Source organism: Eptatretus burgeri, chromosome 13 (assembly GCF_056783735.1).
Source record: "Eptatretus burgeri isolate ZD-2024b chromosome 13, Ebu_testis_v1, whole genome shotgun sequence".
NCBI classification, from domain to species: Eukaryota; Metazoa; Chordata; class Myxini; order Myxiniformes; family Myxinidae; genus Eptatretus; species Eptatretus burgeri.
In genome coordinates, this window is record NC_140973.1 from 52581357 (window position 1) to 52600132 (window position 18776).

General features: G+C 43.8%; 1 protein-coding gene across 1 annotated transcript; it reads left to right on the forward strand.

Moving 5' to 3' along the window:
- The first annotated feature begins 256 nt into the window (after nt 1-256).
- Nucleotides 257-17528, forward strand: UCHL3 (ubiquitin C-terminal hydrolase L3). Its single transcript, XM_085852471.1, has 7 exons — nt 257-481; nt 1002-1155; nt 5586-5671; nt 11914-11961; nt 15996-16071; nt 16763-16821; nt 17110-17528. The coding sequence occupies exons 1-7, from the start codon at nt 272-274 to the stop codon at nt 17194-17196; spliced, it is 720 nt and encodes a 239-aa protein (XP_085708597.1). The 5' UTR covers nt 257-271; the 3' UTR covers nt 17197-17528.
- Nucleotides 17529-18776: the final 1248 nt, after the last annotated feature.

Here is an 18776-nt window from a genome sequence, read left to right on the forward strand (position 1 = left end):
AATTTAAATTGATTGGACATAAAAATGTATATCATTTGCACGCAGCTTAAATGAAAGTGTTGTAAGTTTAGCATTTTAATTACAAATGTGTTTGTATTTTTTTTAATGTTTTAAATGTAGAGTAGGGTTGTTCTTCATGTGTGAGAGGGTTCATCTCGATGAATTAACCATGTGAGTTTATCTCCTGTTAAATGCTGCATCTTGTTTTGTTGTGTGACATGCCTGCCATGTCTGTGAGTGTGTGCGAAAAGCACAATTTACATCGCAAGCCATGACTTGCCACGCAGAGCCAGTGCTTCGTCCACGTGTTTACCCATGTGTTGCCCCCCCCCCCCTTCCCTTGAACCCACAGTTTGTACAGCAGTTGGGTGTTGGCACTCGCTGGCAGTTTGGAGATGTTTTGGGACTCGAACCTGAGCTTCTCCTGATGGTTCCTCGGCCTGTTGTTGCTGCTCTTCTGCTTTTCCCCGTCAGCGAGAAGGTGGTTGTTTTTACACAACATGTGGTTAAGCAGATTGGAGTGAGCATCACAATTTCACTCAGCAAGTAATTGCTGCATCCCAGGCTGCTTGCTCTTTGGGCTTTCTGGTATCAACATCAAAGTATGGACTATCTTCACATGTTGACTGGATCAGGCATGGCACAAAGATTGACCCCTTCCTGAGGGTCATTAATGAGTCAATTTTGTTTTGTAGACTTTTCAATATCAACATATGGTTATGCTCTTGAACATCTTGGTTTCCAGAATATTAGAATCCAAATCTTTAATGCTGGCCTCAGCTGGATTAGAACCTGTAATCTTTGTGATGCCAGTTGTCTTGTTCACCACTAAGCTACCACTGCTGTATACCTGATTTAATGGTTTTTCCTTGGGTTTCTTCCCACCTGCCCCCCCCCCCACCCACCCAGCTATCTATACTACACATCCACCTACCTTTTATTTTCCCAGTTGATCTTTGTGCTCTTCTTGTGCTTTCCATTCATCCTACACTCTCCACCAGTATGAAACGTACCGACAGGAAGAGGAAGAACGACTTAAGGCTGATGGCTACAGTCCCCCGAAGCACTTGTACTTTGTGAAGCAGACCATTGAGAATGCATGTGGGACGATTGGGCTCATTCACGCCATCGGAAACAACAAGAACATCGACTTTGGTTCGTTAATCGAGCATTGTACATCTTTTCATAAACAAGCCTTGAGGTGCTGCTTTGTACTGTGGCTTGTGCTGTGCCATTTTATTGGTTAAAAGAGAGAAAATGATGGTTGTACTCTTGTTTTTACATGAGCGGTGGTTTAAGGGGATTGGTGGTACAAGATGATTTGAGTAATGCGTGATGCCAGCAGGGATGTCCAAGTTTCTTCAATAGTGGGTCACGTGATCAGAAATGCATGCGTGTGCAGGCCGCGTTAATTTTTTGTTTATGACAATGGTGAGGTTTCGCCTGTTGGCCATTCAAAAGTATGGATTAAAAATATTTTTTTTTAGCAGTAGTACAAAAGCAGTTTAACTTTATTCATACAAAAGTGTGTAGTTATAGGCCGAGTGATAGTCACTGATCAATTTTCATCAAGTCGATGAGAATACTGGTATTTAACAGACTAAACTATTCTTGAACTGTGGTGTGTATTCAGTCATCGGGACACATCTGGATAATGACTCCAGGTTGACATCACTGATGGTGGCTCTCGGCTTCAATTTCAGCAGTTTCCATGAAAGACAATGTACTTTCACAAAGCCAGGTGGACCATTGCCCAGAGTTTGGTCACATTTGCATAAATTTCAGGATAGTTCTGGCATTCATATACTCATCTCCAAAATTCCTGGGATACTGTGTTTTCTTGGTGGGCATAGTTCTCTTTCAGCTCGATCAACTCCTCTTGAAACTGAGCCACACTGATTGGGAAGATGCTTGATAATTTAGACACATCCTGAGGTTTGTACTCCAAAGGCAGCCACAGAAATTTAAAGCATGATTCACACTAGTCAAAATATGTGAATCTCTTCTGAAATTGTGACTTTATTTCCACCATATAGCTCCACATCTCTCCAAAATTTGTGACTCCATTGAGCTCAAGGTAGTTCAGAAATGAAAGATGAGTGCAGTCTCCAGTTGCCATCTGTGCAATCCCCATGTTCAGGTTGAGTCTGAATACCTGCACTTCCTTGAACAAATCGACAACGCTCTTGTTCCACCCCCCCCCCCTGCAGTTTCAAATTTCTTATCACATCAGCAAGAAAGTAGAATATTGTGCCCCACTGGGGGTCTGACAAGTTGGGTGTCACTGAGCCCTTAAATTCCAAAAAGTCTTTGATCCGAGGAAGCAGCTCAGTAAATCTCTTCAAGTTTCCATGACTTAGCCATCTGACTGCATTCATATTGTTGCGAATTCGCGCCCGCCGGCGTGCGAACGGCCACGCACCTCAAATCGCGGCACGTTGCCCACCGGACGGACAATTCAGTTGTGACCCTCCGGGAACTATCGCCCGGAGCCAGTCACGGGTGGGCCTTTCAACCTCACCACAATCGTGCCAATCGGCCACCCGCGTAGGATAGGGTTGTTCGCCAAACTCGACCTACCCAAGTACAAACACGGATGGTAAACCGGGCGATCGTACCTCGCCACAGGTCGACTCCGGACACGAGCCGCTTGGACGGCCCGTTCCGTGCTATCGGGATAACCGAGCGGTGTTATCGCCGACCTGGACGGTTCAGATTAATTTCGGGGATGTTGCACCCACTACGAACCCTTTACGTGAAGCAGGATGGAGAGTCAATTAAAAGGAAGGAGACTAAGCGAAACGGGCACAGTTCAACATGCAAGCACTTTATTACGTGACACAGGGAAAGCATGTATATACAGCCATACACAAAAAGCAATTGCAAGAAGAAAAGCAGTTAAAACCGACTACGCGCATACACGGCAACACTTGTACAGTTTTACTTCACAGACTGCGCCAACACACATTTACACAAAAGCAAAGGAAAGAAGCCACCCTCACAGACAAGGAGGCAGACAGGCCCGTAGGCCAAATGTGAGCGTGACCTGGAGGAGAGACCGGGGAGGTCTTACCCGCGTCCTCGTGACGCGTTGGCGGGCAAGCCGCAAATGTGGCCGCGCCGCTGTGCTCCGAATCCGTGCCTCTTAGTGGGTTTCGTTGGCACGACGTTTGGGGTGGGGTGGGAACGGGGCCCCCTTTTGCACTATCTCAGCGCTGGGGAAAGGGGGAATTGTTGATGCCCTGGGGGAGGGGAATGGCTGGCTGGCTTGGGTCCCGCGACGAGACGAGCGATCCCCCACACCGCAACCTTGTCGCCGACCACCGTCCTTGCTTCGGACCCAAGCTCCCTTGCTCGCAGTTCCACCGCGCTCACTCCCCTCCACCAACGCACGCTCCTTGTTGTCCCCCAAGAGCAACCTCTCGACGACACTCTCCAAGCAACTCCAAAACCCAACTCTTTCGATTCGCCATGCGCTCACCTTTTTATAGGCGGCAGGAGCAGCCAATATGCAAATTTTAGGATCAGAACTCGATTGGAGGCAGGGCCACGCTGCCCCCCCCGGTCAGCCATTGGTCGGGCAAAAATGGGCGTGAACCTCTCCTGATCCTAAAATTTGCATGTACGGACTTCACATACACACGCTTGGAGGCAGGGGCAAACCGCCCCGCGCTCGCCAATTGGACGGAGGAGAAGTGGGCGTGAAGCATTTCTGATCCTGATTTTCCCCTCTGAAAGGCCACCATCCACGCTCGCGGCTCGGTGCGTTTGGCACCAATCGCCGAACGGGCCCGAGACAGCCCGACGTTCAGTGTTCACAGGTGGTGCGGGAATGGCCGTGGAAGCGATGATGTGGGATGAATTCGTAAAGGGGAAGGTGGTGGAGGGTCTTCTGTGGTGAGGGTTGGTGTTGTGGTTGTTGTCTGCGGGTTGGAGAGTGGTTGTAGTTGGTGACGATGGCTGGCGCGGTGGTTAAGGTGGTTGTTGTGTGATGGCGGTTGAGACGTGGTTGGTTCAAAATAACGACAGAAAAGAAAAAATGGCTAACTCTAAGCGTCGCAGCCCCCATGAATCACATAAATTCCCTCTATACAACGGGTTTGGGCGAACGACACATGTACCTATGAAGATATTTCACCTGAGGGCCCTTTATGGTGTAATGCGAATTTCCACAGCCTTAACAATATAATCTCCATACTCTGCTTCAGCTTCTTCAAAATAACCCATAACTCGTGATGGTTAAGGGTATGAGCACAAAGAAAATTCACAATCTTGATCACTTCTTCCATCGCATCATGCAATGAACGTGACTTGCAAAATTCACAACACAAACTTTCCTGATGAATGATGCAATGGAAGCTGGGCACACAAACTCTCTTTTGTTTTGAATATACTGCTGAAACCTTTTCTTTCTTTCTTTCTTTCTTTCTTTCCCCTACCCTCTCCCCCCCCCCCACAACCTCCTCTTTCATTGCAACTGTCCCATCTGTGGCAAGTGAACTCAATTTTTCCATGTTTAGACTAAACCTCTCAAATTCCTTTCTGGCAGCTTCCAGCATATCACAGCCTTGAGCGCAGTCTTTAAGTGGGGACAAAACTTGTAATTCTTCCTACACTTCAAAGTTTTCAGTGACCAGTCTAATCCAGATGCATAGCTGTGCTGTCTCTCTCATGTCTGGACTCATAAAGTGCAAAAACCAAATGCCAGGCAGGAGTTCAGTTCTTTTTTTCGGGTGTTCTTCAATAAACTCAACCAAAGAAACAATTCTTCGAACTGCTGTTTGTCATTTCAAGGGTATAATCTTTACTCTTTGGTCAGTTTTTCCTTTTCACTCAAATCAAACGCAAGAGCTTCCAGTGCTGTTAGCAGGGTTTCTTTCAACATTTCTGTTTCTGAAATTGATTTTTTTAATCTTGCTAAAATCCAAGCATATCTGATTCGTGTCACCTTCACCGATGAAATTTTTTTCATTCGCTCCTTTAGCACAGTTTTTGTCTTTTCTATCTTCTGCTTTCTTTTCTCAATATCAGAGTTGAGTCATAATGGCATTTAATGCTGTTGTATTACCAACAGACAATTTGGTTGCAAAGGCAGGTACGGTTTAATCTCCTTTTCTGTAACAAAAACCTCCATTTCCCATTCGGGACTGATTCTATGATTTTCATCTTCAAAAGCTCGGGTCTTCTTGTTCGCTGGTTTAGGACTGCTGTTGACTCGTTGCTCTGTCGTGTGGGATTCCTGTGGACTTGTTCTTTTTCGCCATTTATCCATCTTCAAAGTACATGTGAAGTCCCGGAAATTAGTAGGAATCATGTTGGGTTACTAAAAAAAAACAAAAAACATTTCAACACAGATTGCATTACATTATTTAAGGGAAAATAAAATTTCAACTACAATTACTCTTCCAAAGTTTTAATTGCAAATTTCTAAAGTTTATCTCGGGTGGGCCACACCCCAGGGTCAGGCAGGCCTCATTTAGCCCTCCGGCTGCATGTTGGATGCCCTCGTATAAAGGGGTGAGTGGTGCAGGATTATTTGAGTGAAAGTCGAGTAATCTATGTTCATAGTCGTGCATCTCTTCCAGCTGAAAATTCTGCGTTGAAGCTGTTCTTGGATAGCACAGTTGGGATGACACCAGAGGAGCGTGGAAGGCAGCTTGAGAAGGACACGGTAAGTTAGATGTGTCGTGTCGTTTATTGCAGTAATTTGTAATATGCAAACTCTTTGGAATATATATATATATATATATATATATATATATATATATATATATATATTTTATATATATATATATATATATATATATATATATATATATATATATATATATATATATATATATATGCTCATTCCGTGTCATTTCAGCCGGGGGTTGCGGTGACCCCCTCAGATTTTTCTGAAAAAATTGTCAAAGCTACCTTAACATATATGAGTAAGGTTTGCCAAGTTATAGCTCAAAATTCCAAGTAGTGTCCGAGATATGGCCGTACAAACATCCTAGGGGTGTTTCAATTCTGGCAGTCACGAGTTGCAGATTTGCATCTGAAGCATTTTTGGAGGGCTCTAAATTCCAGAGTTTTACAAACATAGTTCTGAAAATTCACACAAATGGTCTCTATTAGTGAGGCTTTCAGAATCTGACATCAAAAGTGTTCTACTTAAAATACTTTTTAAGATGAGTACTCTCAAAAGTAGTGATTTGTAACATGCAGTCAAAAAAATGTGAGTTTTCAAATTGCTGCCAACAGTCAATTTATTCATCATGAAGAATTTTGTTGCTTGATTTACATAATCTAGTGACTGGGTCATTTCCATAAGAAAACTGAAACCTTTTGGAGCAAAATCTTGGGTGCTAAAGGTGTCTGAACTTTGCTCCAGACTCGACACTGAAATTTACCCCGGTTTTACCCCAAGTGTTAACCATGTTGACAGTTACACAGCTCTTTTAAATTTTTGTCACTTACACGTACATAGGCAAATTGTGGTAGAAAATTCAAGAGTTGTTCTCAATCCCTTCTATTTTTAAACTATTTTTTATAAAGGCCCAGTATTTTAAAAAAACATGTTCGATGAAAGATGTAGAATAAAAGCAATAGGTGTGCTTTTGAAGTGGAAGCCATGCCAAACATTTACAAGTTGGCACCACAATGATCAAATTGTTGTGTTTTTTTTTTGGTCAGAACAAGTACGTGGTTACTTTAATTTGGCTCTTTTTTTTTTTTTTTAAAGGATATTTTAGTTTAAGGCCGCCACCAAGCTCGACTACAAATTAAGACACATAATGTGATCATAATAATCACCATTATAAATATTAATTTGCATATCTAATTGTTTATATACTTGGTGTGCATTGTACGAAAGTCTACATCCCTTTGTAAATGTAGGTACAATATCTGATTCAACTTTTTTGTTCATAATTTCATATCAAATTGTTTGGACAATTTTACTTGGATCCATTGTACAAAGTGAACAGTGATTAGTTTTATCATTGTCAAGATATAATAAAATTGTAACAATGAGCATTGGCAGTCACTACAGGGCTGTGTATTAGGTTAAAGCCTAAATAAGATAGAGTTGTGCTTCATGCCTCACTGGAAATTATTTTGGTACACTTCTTTAAGCTTTACTAAACTGATTTATATATTGTTAGATTCCACTTAAGTCATACTTCCTTACAATATCTTTATTTTTTCTATATATTTGTTAGTAAAAATTTTATTTTTAAAAAAAGTAGCTTTTGGGACTGCAGAATCATTAGAAACTAGCTGAAACCCCGTCACAGATGGATTCCGTTCATTCAACCACCCTCACCAGCTCACCCACACTCGAGGGACATGGACTGGACAGGGTGTGCTTGCCCCCGCTGACTCATCCCCCGACCCTGCCCCATTCAATTTGCTTACCCCGCCCCCCCGTCTCTTGATTCCCCGCCCCACTTGCTCCCGGGCCCCCACCCCTCTGTCCACCCCTCACACTCAACTCCGCCTAATTCAACCCAGCCCCGCCCCATTTCCCTCCGTCTCCCGCTTTCAATTTGCTTACCTCCGCCCAAATATTTGCATATCTTGCCCCCCGCCTCTTCACTCCCTGCCCCCGTCTCTTCATCCCTGCCCCCACCTCTTCACTCCTCGCCCCCATCTCAAAGAAAAGTGTTTATTCTGCTTCAGAGTTGAAAGTTGACTCTTGCCACTATGTGCGATGCACTCTTCCAGGTACGAAGTTTCTTTCAGTCCAGGTCACAGTACCGAGAAAAACGTGACGCGACCGCTCGGAGGAGCACAACATTGGTCCTTCAGTATTAATATATAGAAGATAGATAGAAGATACAGTAGACGCCGCTTTATAAATCCACGGTTATAAAATCCAGCCGCTGATTGTGACCAAAATGAGTTGGAACGGAATTTTACATCGAGAAATCCGCCGTTTAATAAATCCACCTGCTTGGCACGTGCGCGGTCTCAACCTAAGCTTGATGTAGTATCCGCTGCCGCAGAGTGAAAAAAAAACCAACAACAGCAACTGGTGACGGACTTCGAATCCCGTCGCCGCTCGAATCCCTCCGACCCCGAATCCCTCCAACCCCGAATCCCAATAGCCAAGGGAAGAAAGCGACGACGAACCCGAGCCGATGCCAACAGCGGCAGAGATGCGGACGGCACTCGCCAAATTGGACAGGGGACTGCAGCTTTCAGGTTTTGCCCATCCCGATTTCCGCCATGTGACGGATTCAATAAAGGAACATTTGCGCAAAACCTTCCCTCCCAAGCAAGCGACTTTGGAGAGATTCTTTTGAACAATCCCCTTGTCACCGTTTGATAAATCAATGTTTTTGTAGCATAAAGCAGTGTTTAACGACATTCGCTTTTTGTCTTGTCTATCCAGTAGGTGGCTGAAAATAGGTTCTCCGCTTAATAAATCCAAACGGTTAATAAATCCAAACGGCGTGGTCCCATGGTGGATTTATAAAGCGGCGTCTACTGTACAATGTTTCTTGTAACATTTTTTTGTGTCAAATTCACATTCTGAGGTAGTTACCATGTACAGAAGAGGATTTTTACATTGCAGACGCTATTTTTGAGGAGTGGAATTAGTAATTACACCTCTCAGCAGTAACGTTCTGACAACGGACGTAATGGCGTCAGCGAATAACCGATGTCATGACGTCCTGATGTATCTCAGCGGTGACGTAAAACGAAAAGTGTTTATTCTGCTTCACAGTTGAAGTTTGACTATTGCCACTATGTGCGGTGCACTCTTACAGGTACCATGTTTCTTTCAGTCCAGGTCACAGTACCGAGAAAAACGTGACTCGACCGCTAGGAGGAGCACAAAATTGGTCCTTCAGTATTAATATATAGATTGATTGATGCATTTGAATATGTAGAAAAAAATAGAAGTTTTTTAATAGAATTTTAATTTCTCGTTTAAAAATAGAAGGGATTGAGAACAACTCTTGAATTTTCTACCAGTTTGCCTATGTATGTGTCTTTAAGTGACAAAAATTTAAATGAGCTGTGTAACTGTCAACATGGTGAACACTTGGGGTAAACTGGGGTAAATTTCAGTGTCGAGTCTGGAGCAAAGTTCAGACACCTATAGCACCCAAGATTTTGCTCCAAAAGGTTTCAGTTTTCTTGTGTAAATGATCCAGTCACTAGATTATGTAAATCGGGCAACAAAATTCTTCATGATGAATAAACTGACTGTTGGCAGCAATTTGAAAACACATTTTTTTGACTGCGTTACAAATCACTACTTTTGAGAGTACTTATCTTAAAAAGTATTTTAAGTAGAACATTTTTTAATGTCAGATTCTGAAAGCCTCACTAATAGACACCATTTGTGTGAATTTTCAGAATTCTGTTTGTAAAACTGGAATTTAGAGCCCTCCAAAAATGCTGCAGATACAAATCTGCAACTCATGACTGCCAGACTTGAAACACCCCTAGGGTGTTTGTAGGGCCATATCTCGGACACTACTTGGAATTTTGAGCTATAACTTGGCAAACCTTCCTCATATATGTTAAGGTAGCTTTGAGAATTTTTTCAGGAAAATCTGAGGGGGTCACCGCAGAATTTCATTTTTTTGGCTGATTTGACACGTAATGACCCTATATATACATTAACTCATAAAAAGGTTTCTTACCAGACTTTGGTCTTTGACTCCAAAGGAAGAGTATGGTTGACGAGTGCATGCATTGTGTATGCACAAGCTCTTTAGGGTTATATGAGATGAGATGGGGAGGGGGAGTGGTTGGGGTGTTGGGTGATTGTTGGCAGGTAAGTATACATTATCTGAATTTATCAATTTAACTCCAGATTGGCTTGTTTGCATCGCATGCCATCTTGAAGCCCTGGAAGGAAGAATGGGATTAAATGCACTGAGAAAGTTTGTTCCAAAGATGAGAGAAAAACAGAACAATTATGTGGAAGTGAGTAGTTGATCTGGATTTTGGGAGTGTCACCAGAAGTGAGTTACTAGCTGACTGCATGCACTTTACATAAACCTGAGAGGGACAGCAAGGAAATGACCGAGGGTGCAAGACTAGAAAGATGGTGGTAGAAGAGAGAGGCTGCCGACCTGTCTGCAATGCAAGAGTAACACGCCCAGTGACTCGGCTTCATCATGGGACTACTCCAATGATTTTTTTTTTTATGCCTTCCACGGCATGAAGAAGTGGATGGTGAGACAGGGCACCAACCCAAAGGGGAGAGCAATACTCCATCAAGCTGTAGATGAAGGTCATGTAAGCTAAAAGTTCATATTTGCCAAATGAATACTTTGCATGACAGAGGATGCTGAGGCAGCAGCTTGCCTTTGAGGCCAAATTGGATTTATGATTGACTCAAGAAAGCTGATTATGAGGTACAAAGTTTGAGTCCTCACCATCGGCCATGATTTTGGGTGAGGTCCAAAGATCATGGCTGCACTGAAATGTCACTCAACCACGGTTCCCCTTGGTTATTTTTTGTTGTTGTTACTGAGTCGTTCTCCATGTCTCATTGCGAGTCCTTTTGAACGCCTATTCTCCCCATGGCCAGGCGAGTTTGAGCAGGGTGCTCTCGGCTTGGCCTTATTTGGCCATACCTTTGCATTTGTGTGCGTATCGTCTCCTTTGCTGTTCCAAATATCCTCCAATAAGGTTGTGTAGTTTAGAGCAATTTGGTTACTTTTTGTATTCTGGTGGGTTAAAAAAAAAAAATTGTGGGTTTATTGGTGAGTTATGCTGAACACTTCCCTCTTATTGACAGTATGACATGTGCAATAATTATGTATTGTTTGATGTTTCTAACAGCTATCAGGTACTGCATATCATCTTGGTTTGGCTTTGTAAGGCAGCTACTGTATATGAATTGGTGCAGCACTGGGGTTTTTTGATGCAAGTAGACACCTGTACTCCTGAATCGATGATCTCAAGCTGATTTTGGAGACAGAGACATTAACCCATGGGATCGCTTCCCTAGCACATATGCTCTTAATAGTTTAATGTACCATGATGAGATTGATAGCAAGTGCAGCTCGACTATTCCTGAGTTGCACGTGAATCCGTGTGTATGGACTACCGAATGTCTTAACCACAACGTGACTTCGTTTATTACCCAGCATGTAAAGCAAGTGGTTCACTTTGTCTGTCCGTCTGTCTACAAATGTCAGTTTATGATTGAGGAACAACTTCATTTAGATTGAATGTTTTATTGTGAACATGAATTGGAAAACGAACATGTAGCTTAGCAGTACTTTGGATCTGAATTTGTCCTGACCACACATACGGCATAAAGGAAATGAGCAATCGGCATGAAGAACTATTGTAATGTGTTGAGATGGTGTAAAAGACGCTGCGTCAACGGCGGTAAACTTCTGGGGGAAAAAAAAAAAAAAAAAAAAAAAAAAACTCCACTCTTTTGAAATTTTTATTTTATTTCAATTTCATTAAATACTTGAACCTGGGAACACAAATTACCATTTTGTCACTTTCAAAAACCTTTCATTTAGCAGTACTTGGACAAAATATTATGGCATTTTAAATATCGACCAATAAAATTTGTTGCTCGCAGACCCTGTCCATGTCTTTTACTTTTTCTTTTTTGAATTTTTTTTTTCCCTCAAGAATGTGTGAGGTCAGGTGTTTTGAACTCTCATCATTTTTTAAAATTTTATTGTTTAAAAAAAATAATAAATTCCTTTGGCCTCAAGGACCTTTTGCTCTTTCCTCTGTTTCACGGTCTTTTACAATCCAGGTTTTCAATTTTATGCACCATTTTGTGAAATTTCTGAGTTGGGCTTTTGTTGTCATTTTTTTTTTTGGTGTTTTACTGATCATTATAATAATAGTTATTATACTTATTATAGTTTCATGAGGCAAGCTATGTCACTGTTTTGTTTGTTGTGACATTATTGCTGATGTTTGCAGAGCATTCGAGCCAGCCATGAGTCCAGCGCTCAGGAGGGACAGACGGAGGTGAGAAGCTGCTCACCTTTTCAGCCTTGCCTTGTGTAAAATGTCATCCTGGCACACACTTAACTTGTGGCTTATCCTGCTGCCTTGATGTGTTATTCTTTCATTCCTGGCATGTGAGATGTCTCTTGGTGATTGATGTTCCAGACCTTGCAAAGCTCGTTTCTGCTTTTTTCGTGTTGAGCTGTTGCTGAAGAAACGCTTTTTGAGATTTGAAATCGGACCGCCGTGACAATTTTGGAATTCTGACAATTGACATGTGTTCCCCAGATGTGGACTGTCGTCACTGATTGACATTGAGGTTGATTTGTTGTCTTTTGGATGCCATTACCATGGTGAAAAAAACTTTACTCTTGAGGTTACTTAACGTACATTAAGGCTTTTGTAGAAATGGAAAGGTCATGATAAGTGGTCTTCCTTAGTTTCAATATGATTTTCCTCCTTGGATATGCTTCAATCCAGAATGTTATCCAGGGTGAGGATTCCTTCAAAATGGCTCATGTGAAATAGTAAAGATGTAGTTTTAAAAGCTGATTATTAAGGAGGCAAATGCGGTTGCCAAAGTAGAGTAGAAACAAGCAAACTAAAATGTAATGAACTAGGAAATGGAAAGCAACTGTTCATGGCAGTAATGTGGCTCTTTGAATGGAATTTTAAATCGACAATGTGGAACTGCTTGGTAAAGCGTAGACGGTACTGAAGGGAACATGCCGCAAAAGAAGTGAATGGGGAAGCCGGTCAGAATGGTAAGCTTGTCCAAATGTCATCTCCGTGGTTGGAGCGACATCCTCCAACTGAGTGTATCCGCACCACGCTCAAGTGAAAGAGTAGAATCTATGAGTACTGGCACTACAGTATCCTGGATGAACTTTGTTTTCGGATCAGAATGCAGTAGAAAGAGGGGTGAAATGTCAACACCAGGGTTGAAGGCCAAGGTAAAGGCAGATTTGGACAAACAATGGGTGTGCGTAGGATGCATGGGGTGGACAAGATGGATACAGAAGGAAACTTGAAGGGCACTTGGTGGAGCGCATCCCTCCGCCACATATTGCCTGATCCAATATATATTGTTGTGGTTACCAAATTCGCAAACCACCATTCAGGTCCCTTAGGTGAGATATCTCGGTAAGTATATGTGTAGTTAGGCCCAAACCCGTTGTCTAGTGGGAATACATGTCATTTATGCGTGCTGCGACTCTTCAGGATAGCCGTTTTTCTTTTACTATCTTTATTTTGGACCAACCGCCACTGTTACCACCACCAACCACAACATCAACCACCCACCTCGGCACCGCTCCACGTCACACCTCGCAACCGTCGCATCGCCACCGTTCTTGCGCCGCTTGTGGGTACCGGTGTTGGACTCGTGCAGGGCGCGCGCCGAACAGCGTGTACAAAACCACGGATTTTCCACTTCAAAAACGGATCAAAAACGACACACGCATACTTTTGTTCCGTCCAATCGGTGAGCGAGGGGCGATTTGGCCCCGCCTCCAGGGCGTTGGAGGGCGATCGCTATATGCAAATTTATGGATCAAAAAGCATACACGCCCACTTTTTCTCGGGCCAATGGGGAGCGAGGTGAAAGGTCGAAGGGAGGGGGTCAAAGATGAGAGAGCGAAGCCACGGGGCTTATATAAGCGACCGTGTTCGTCAGTCAAAAAAAATAAGAGTTAAGACTTCGCGGGCGGTGGAGTTGGGAAGAAGGAGCAAGAAGGAGCTGGTCGTCGTCATGTGCGTTGGAGTCGGAGCGGAGGGGACGGAGCTGTGGAGAGGCGGCGAGGGCAGACGAGGGGGTGCTCGCGTCGTGCAGGGAGCTGCACCCCAGGGAGGCCGACGGCGCGACCTGGCCGAGGTGGAGACGCTCGTCGCGGGACTCGAGGCAGAGTAGGAATCCTCTATACCCCGAGCATCAGCAACCCCCCTCCTGTTTCCCCCCGCGCTGAGATAGTGCGACCAAGGGGGCCCCTTTCCCACCCCCTACCAGACACTGCCCGCGAGGCCCGCGGAGTTGAGGCACCATCGCCGCTCCGCGTCTCATCACCAGACGGGTAGGCCCGACCCGGTCTCGGCCTCAGGCCCGCCTCATCTTTGAGGGTTCTCTTTTCTTTTGTTTTTGGGAATGTGTTTGTCGGCGCCGTCTGTGAAGTAGAATTGTATAAGTGTTGCCGTGTGCTCGCGTAATCGGTATTAGATCTGCATTGTCGCAGTTGCTTTTTGTGTAAAATTGCATTGTTTCTCTTCTTTTTCTATGTGCTTTTGGTGGAATTGAATATGTGTGCTTTCCGTTCGTCGCGAATAAATGTGCTTTGTGTTGAACTGTTTCCCGCTTCGCTTCGTCATTTCTTTCATTGAATCCTCATCTTGCTTCACGTAAAGGGTTGGTAGTGGGCTGAATACGCCCGATAATTAATCGAACCGTCGAGGTCGACGAATAACACCGCTCGGTTATCCCGATAGTACGGAACGGGTCGCTTAAGTGGCCCGTGTCCGAAGTCGACCTGCGGCGAGGTGCGATCGCCCGGTCTACCCTCCGTGCGGGTACTTAGGTAGGTCGAATTTGGCGAGCAACCCTATCCCACGCGGGGGCCGATTGGCTCGATCGCGGTGAGACCGAAAGGTCCACCCGTGACTGGTTCCCGGCGTTAGTCCGAGAGGGTCACGACTGGATTGTCCGTCCGGTGGGCGACGTGCCGCGATTCGAGTTACGTGGCCGTCAGCACGCCGGCGGGCACGGAATCCGCAACAATATATATATCGTTTTTAGCCCCATCTATCAATGGTGAAGAATCACTTAAAAAAAAAAAAATCTCGCATGTGGATCAGGATTCGGATCTTCACCAAAATCGAATCAATTCATCCTTACCACACACCCAACATGTCCACCAAGTTTCATCCGAATCCATGCACAACTTTTTGAGATATCAGTTTAGCCCTATCTCTGTGGTGAAGAATTACTTAGAATTATCAGATTCAGATCTTCACCAAAATCTAATCGGTTCATCCTTGTCACACATCCATCCTGGCCACCAAATTTTGTCTGAGTCAGTCCACAACCTTTTGAGATCCTGTAAACAGACAGGGGTGAAAACATAACCTCCTTCACTTTCTGTGCCAGAGGATAAAATGGGAACTTGGAAGGGGGTGGGGAGGAGGTTAATTTTATTAACTTGCCCCATATTCACCCCAATTATAGAACTTAAGCCATTGGCCTATTCAATTGCACATTGTAAGATCTGAGTCACTGGTGGTTGTTAGGACTGCAGTTCAGATTGGCAACAAACCAATATAATTAACAGTTGAAGCATTAATGGTTGTATTTTGCAAGGCTTTGGAGAGTTCTGGACAGCAGACTCATCGCTGTGAACAAAATAACCCATGGTAGCATGATTGGATGCCAGATATAAAATTACTTCCATAACGTGGAGTCAAACATTCCACCATTTTAGCTCACCTGGACTTCAGTCCGGTGAGCTTATGTGATCGAGCAGTGTCTGTCAGTCAGTCAGTGAGTCTGCAAACACTTCAGTCATTATCACTTGAACTAAACACACAATTTTGATAAAACTTGGCCACAAGCTTCATATTGGATATCGAACGAAGGTGTATTGACTGCATCAAAATCTGCGCTCTTTAACGAGTTGAAATCAGGCTGAAAACGCTAAAAAAATATTCCTGCCCTCACCTACAGGGGGTGTTGCATCAGCAGCACAGCCAAGCCCTCAGGCAAAAACCTGTAAAAACCTATGATCTGTAAATATTAATTGCTGTAATCGGCATCGAGAGGGCTTCCATTCAACCAATCACATGACCAGATTCTGCGCATGAACAAAAATTTGATATTTTATCATGTCTGACTGTTGCTCCTGATCCAGGTGAGTGTCAGGACTCATGGTCCTGTTTTTCTCTATGTATGCAGCCTCTTGCCCAAGATGGGCAACAAACCAGATAGCAACTGCTTACATATTGAGAAATGATTCGTGTGCGTGCCTCATGTTAAAGATGATGTACTTGTGTATTTTTTTTATTTTATACAGGCACCAAGCTTGGATAAGAAAGTGGATCTTCATTTCGTGGCATTTGTGAATGTTGATGGTGTGCTGTATGAACTAGGTATGTTTTCATACCTCGTGTACCTTTCTACGAACTTTGTAAGCTTTAATCCCCTGTATAATTCTCTGTACGAGCTCGGTAAGCTTGACTCCTTGTATACCTCTATGTACGAGCTCGGTAAGCTTGACTCCTTGTATATCTCCTATGTACGAGCTCGGTAAGCTTGACTCCCTCGTTTACCCCTCTGTACGAGCTCAATAAGTTTGACTCCCTGTATACTCCCCCATGAACTTGGTAAGATTTAATCCCTCGTGCACTTTACTGTGATCTTGGTAAGTTTTACCCCTCATATACATCTCTATGGGCTCGACAAACAAGACTCCCTTGAATACCTCACGATGACTTTTGGAACCAAATGGTTTCTAAGCTCTTTGAACTCGTCATTTCTTTTATACCAAGGTAAAGGTGGCACAATGTGGTAAATGGAAATCATTAATTTCTCTAATATATGAAAAAACACTCAGTGGGAATAAGTGGTTTTTCCAACTGTATGCGCAAGTGCATCTCAGAGTAGTACAACTTACTCCTTTATAAATGGCATTGGATAGCAAAACCAAGTTATTTGGTCAACACGTCGAACCGAGCAATCTTAACTCTCATTGTTTGACATCAGAACATGCAAGGAGCAGTCCTTTTAAAAGCTTGAGGACTATGATGCCGACTAACTTGTGCTTCCACTCTCCCCTTGTAGATGGACGGAAGCCATTTCCCATTGCACATGGAAACACCAGCGAGGACGCTTTGCTCGAGGTACTTGATGTGTGTCGCAGATGGTTGAGTGCACTGACCCCTTGGGGTTGAGAGATGTTTGATTATCAGTCGGGATCTTTTCACATCCTGCTGTTTAAAGTGGTAACTGGTTAATCTATTGCCTTCACGTTTGCTTCTTCCATCTCATTGTCCTTGTGTTCAATTAAAGTTTGCTTTGTGGAGCACTGTAATATTTTTATTTATTTTAGTTATTTATTTCAATTTTTTTAATGTTACCCGAGTCATCACCTGAGCTGCAGTCATCCCACCCCCATGTTTATTGTCCAGGATGCGACTGCAGTTTTCAGACAGTACATGCAGAGAGACCCTGAGGAGCTTCGCTTCACCGTGATTGCCCTGTCAGCAGTCTCCTGAGGAGTTGAACGTCCCCTGACCCCTGACCCCTATGTTTTGATTACAATGGTACTCTTCCCCCCTATGTTTTGAACAAGATGAAGTTACCCAAGTCTTCCCTTTCCTTCACAATGTGATCGTCATTTTTTTTTCTCTTCAACTCACCTTTTCTACTTCATTATTTCTTTCTTTCCTTTCCATCGCACACATCCATCTCTCTCTCTCTCTCTCTGGGTCCACGCTCTCCTCCTTTGGGGGCTCGGAGCTCAGGATCTTTAAATGTTTCCTCGTCAGTATTTAGTTGAAAGGCCATGGTGGAGAATGAAGTGAACAAATAAAAAAGAGCTAGAGCACATGGTCTGGATTTGCTTATCTTGTTTGGCCTCCTGCTGTGTTGTAAGTGTTTATAGAGCAGGGAATGACCTCTGTGATGATATAAGGGTGTTGGGGTTTGATGGTGAGTAATTTCAATCGTGTTTTGTTTGAATTGGTGGGTTTGGTTTGGTTCAATCTCCAAATTGACCATGGTCTTAAAAGAGCAGTTAATTTTTTTTAAATTTATTTTGTATACATGGAAAAGCTCGCCTCCTGAACTGATCAGGATGTCACGTGCAAAACATGCATGCTTGGAGAAGGAAAAACTAGATTATTAGGAGTGATTTGGGTGGGGTTAATGAGGGTAGAAAAGATTGTGGTTTTGGATTGGGGATGATCTGAGATTATGGTGAACAGCTGTCTTGAAGACCTGGAGGGAAAAAAATGAGATTGAAGGGGATGTGGAAGTTATTGTTTAGCCCGGACAACAAACCCGCTGCACGGAGACAGCCAATCAATCTCCCAGGAGCGACCCAGAAATCCCCCACATCCAGGATGGTATTCCCCTGCCTTCGCAAAGTCAGGGCCATGACAGAGTTAGAGAGCGAAAGGGCTGGTCCAAGGGGACCGATCTGTGCTCTGACAAATCCGGGCAGCAGGGAAGAATGGGGAAGATGTGACCCCTGACTTGTATTGGGGGGTGGGGGTGGGGTGAGTACAGCCACCACAAAGAGGTGTCCCTGATAGTTGAAGGATGTGAAAGTTCATACCTTAGGTGGGAAAAAGGATGAACAGATGAGTGGAGGTGAGCAGTGATGGTGGACTTAGGTAGTTTTACCAGAAGAGGGTTGATGGTGGCTGTGTGAACCCTGCAGGCTGCAGAAACCTGGGGGAGGGGGCAGAAGTACAGACAGAACAAAGGGTGCAAGACCAGAAAGTTGGCAGTAAAAGACAGAGACCACCAACCTGTCTGCGATTGCGAAGTGACAAGTCCATAGACTCGTCTTCATTGTGGGAAATTCCAATGATCTTGAAGGCCTTTGTTTCCATAATGTGAGGGAGGAGAGCAGTACTCCAATCTGTGGATGAAGGCGTTGTAGATGGATAGGAGTTCAGGTGTGCCAAGGACCTGGTTTGAGACCAATATTATCTGAGATGAGGCTGTTGGAGAAAAGGAAGGATTTCATATCAGCTGTGATGATGGATTCCATGACTTTGCTGATTAGAAGTAAACTGAGAGGTCGAGTTGAGGGGATCAGTTGTTGCACATTGTATGTATATATGTA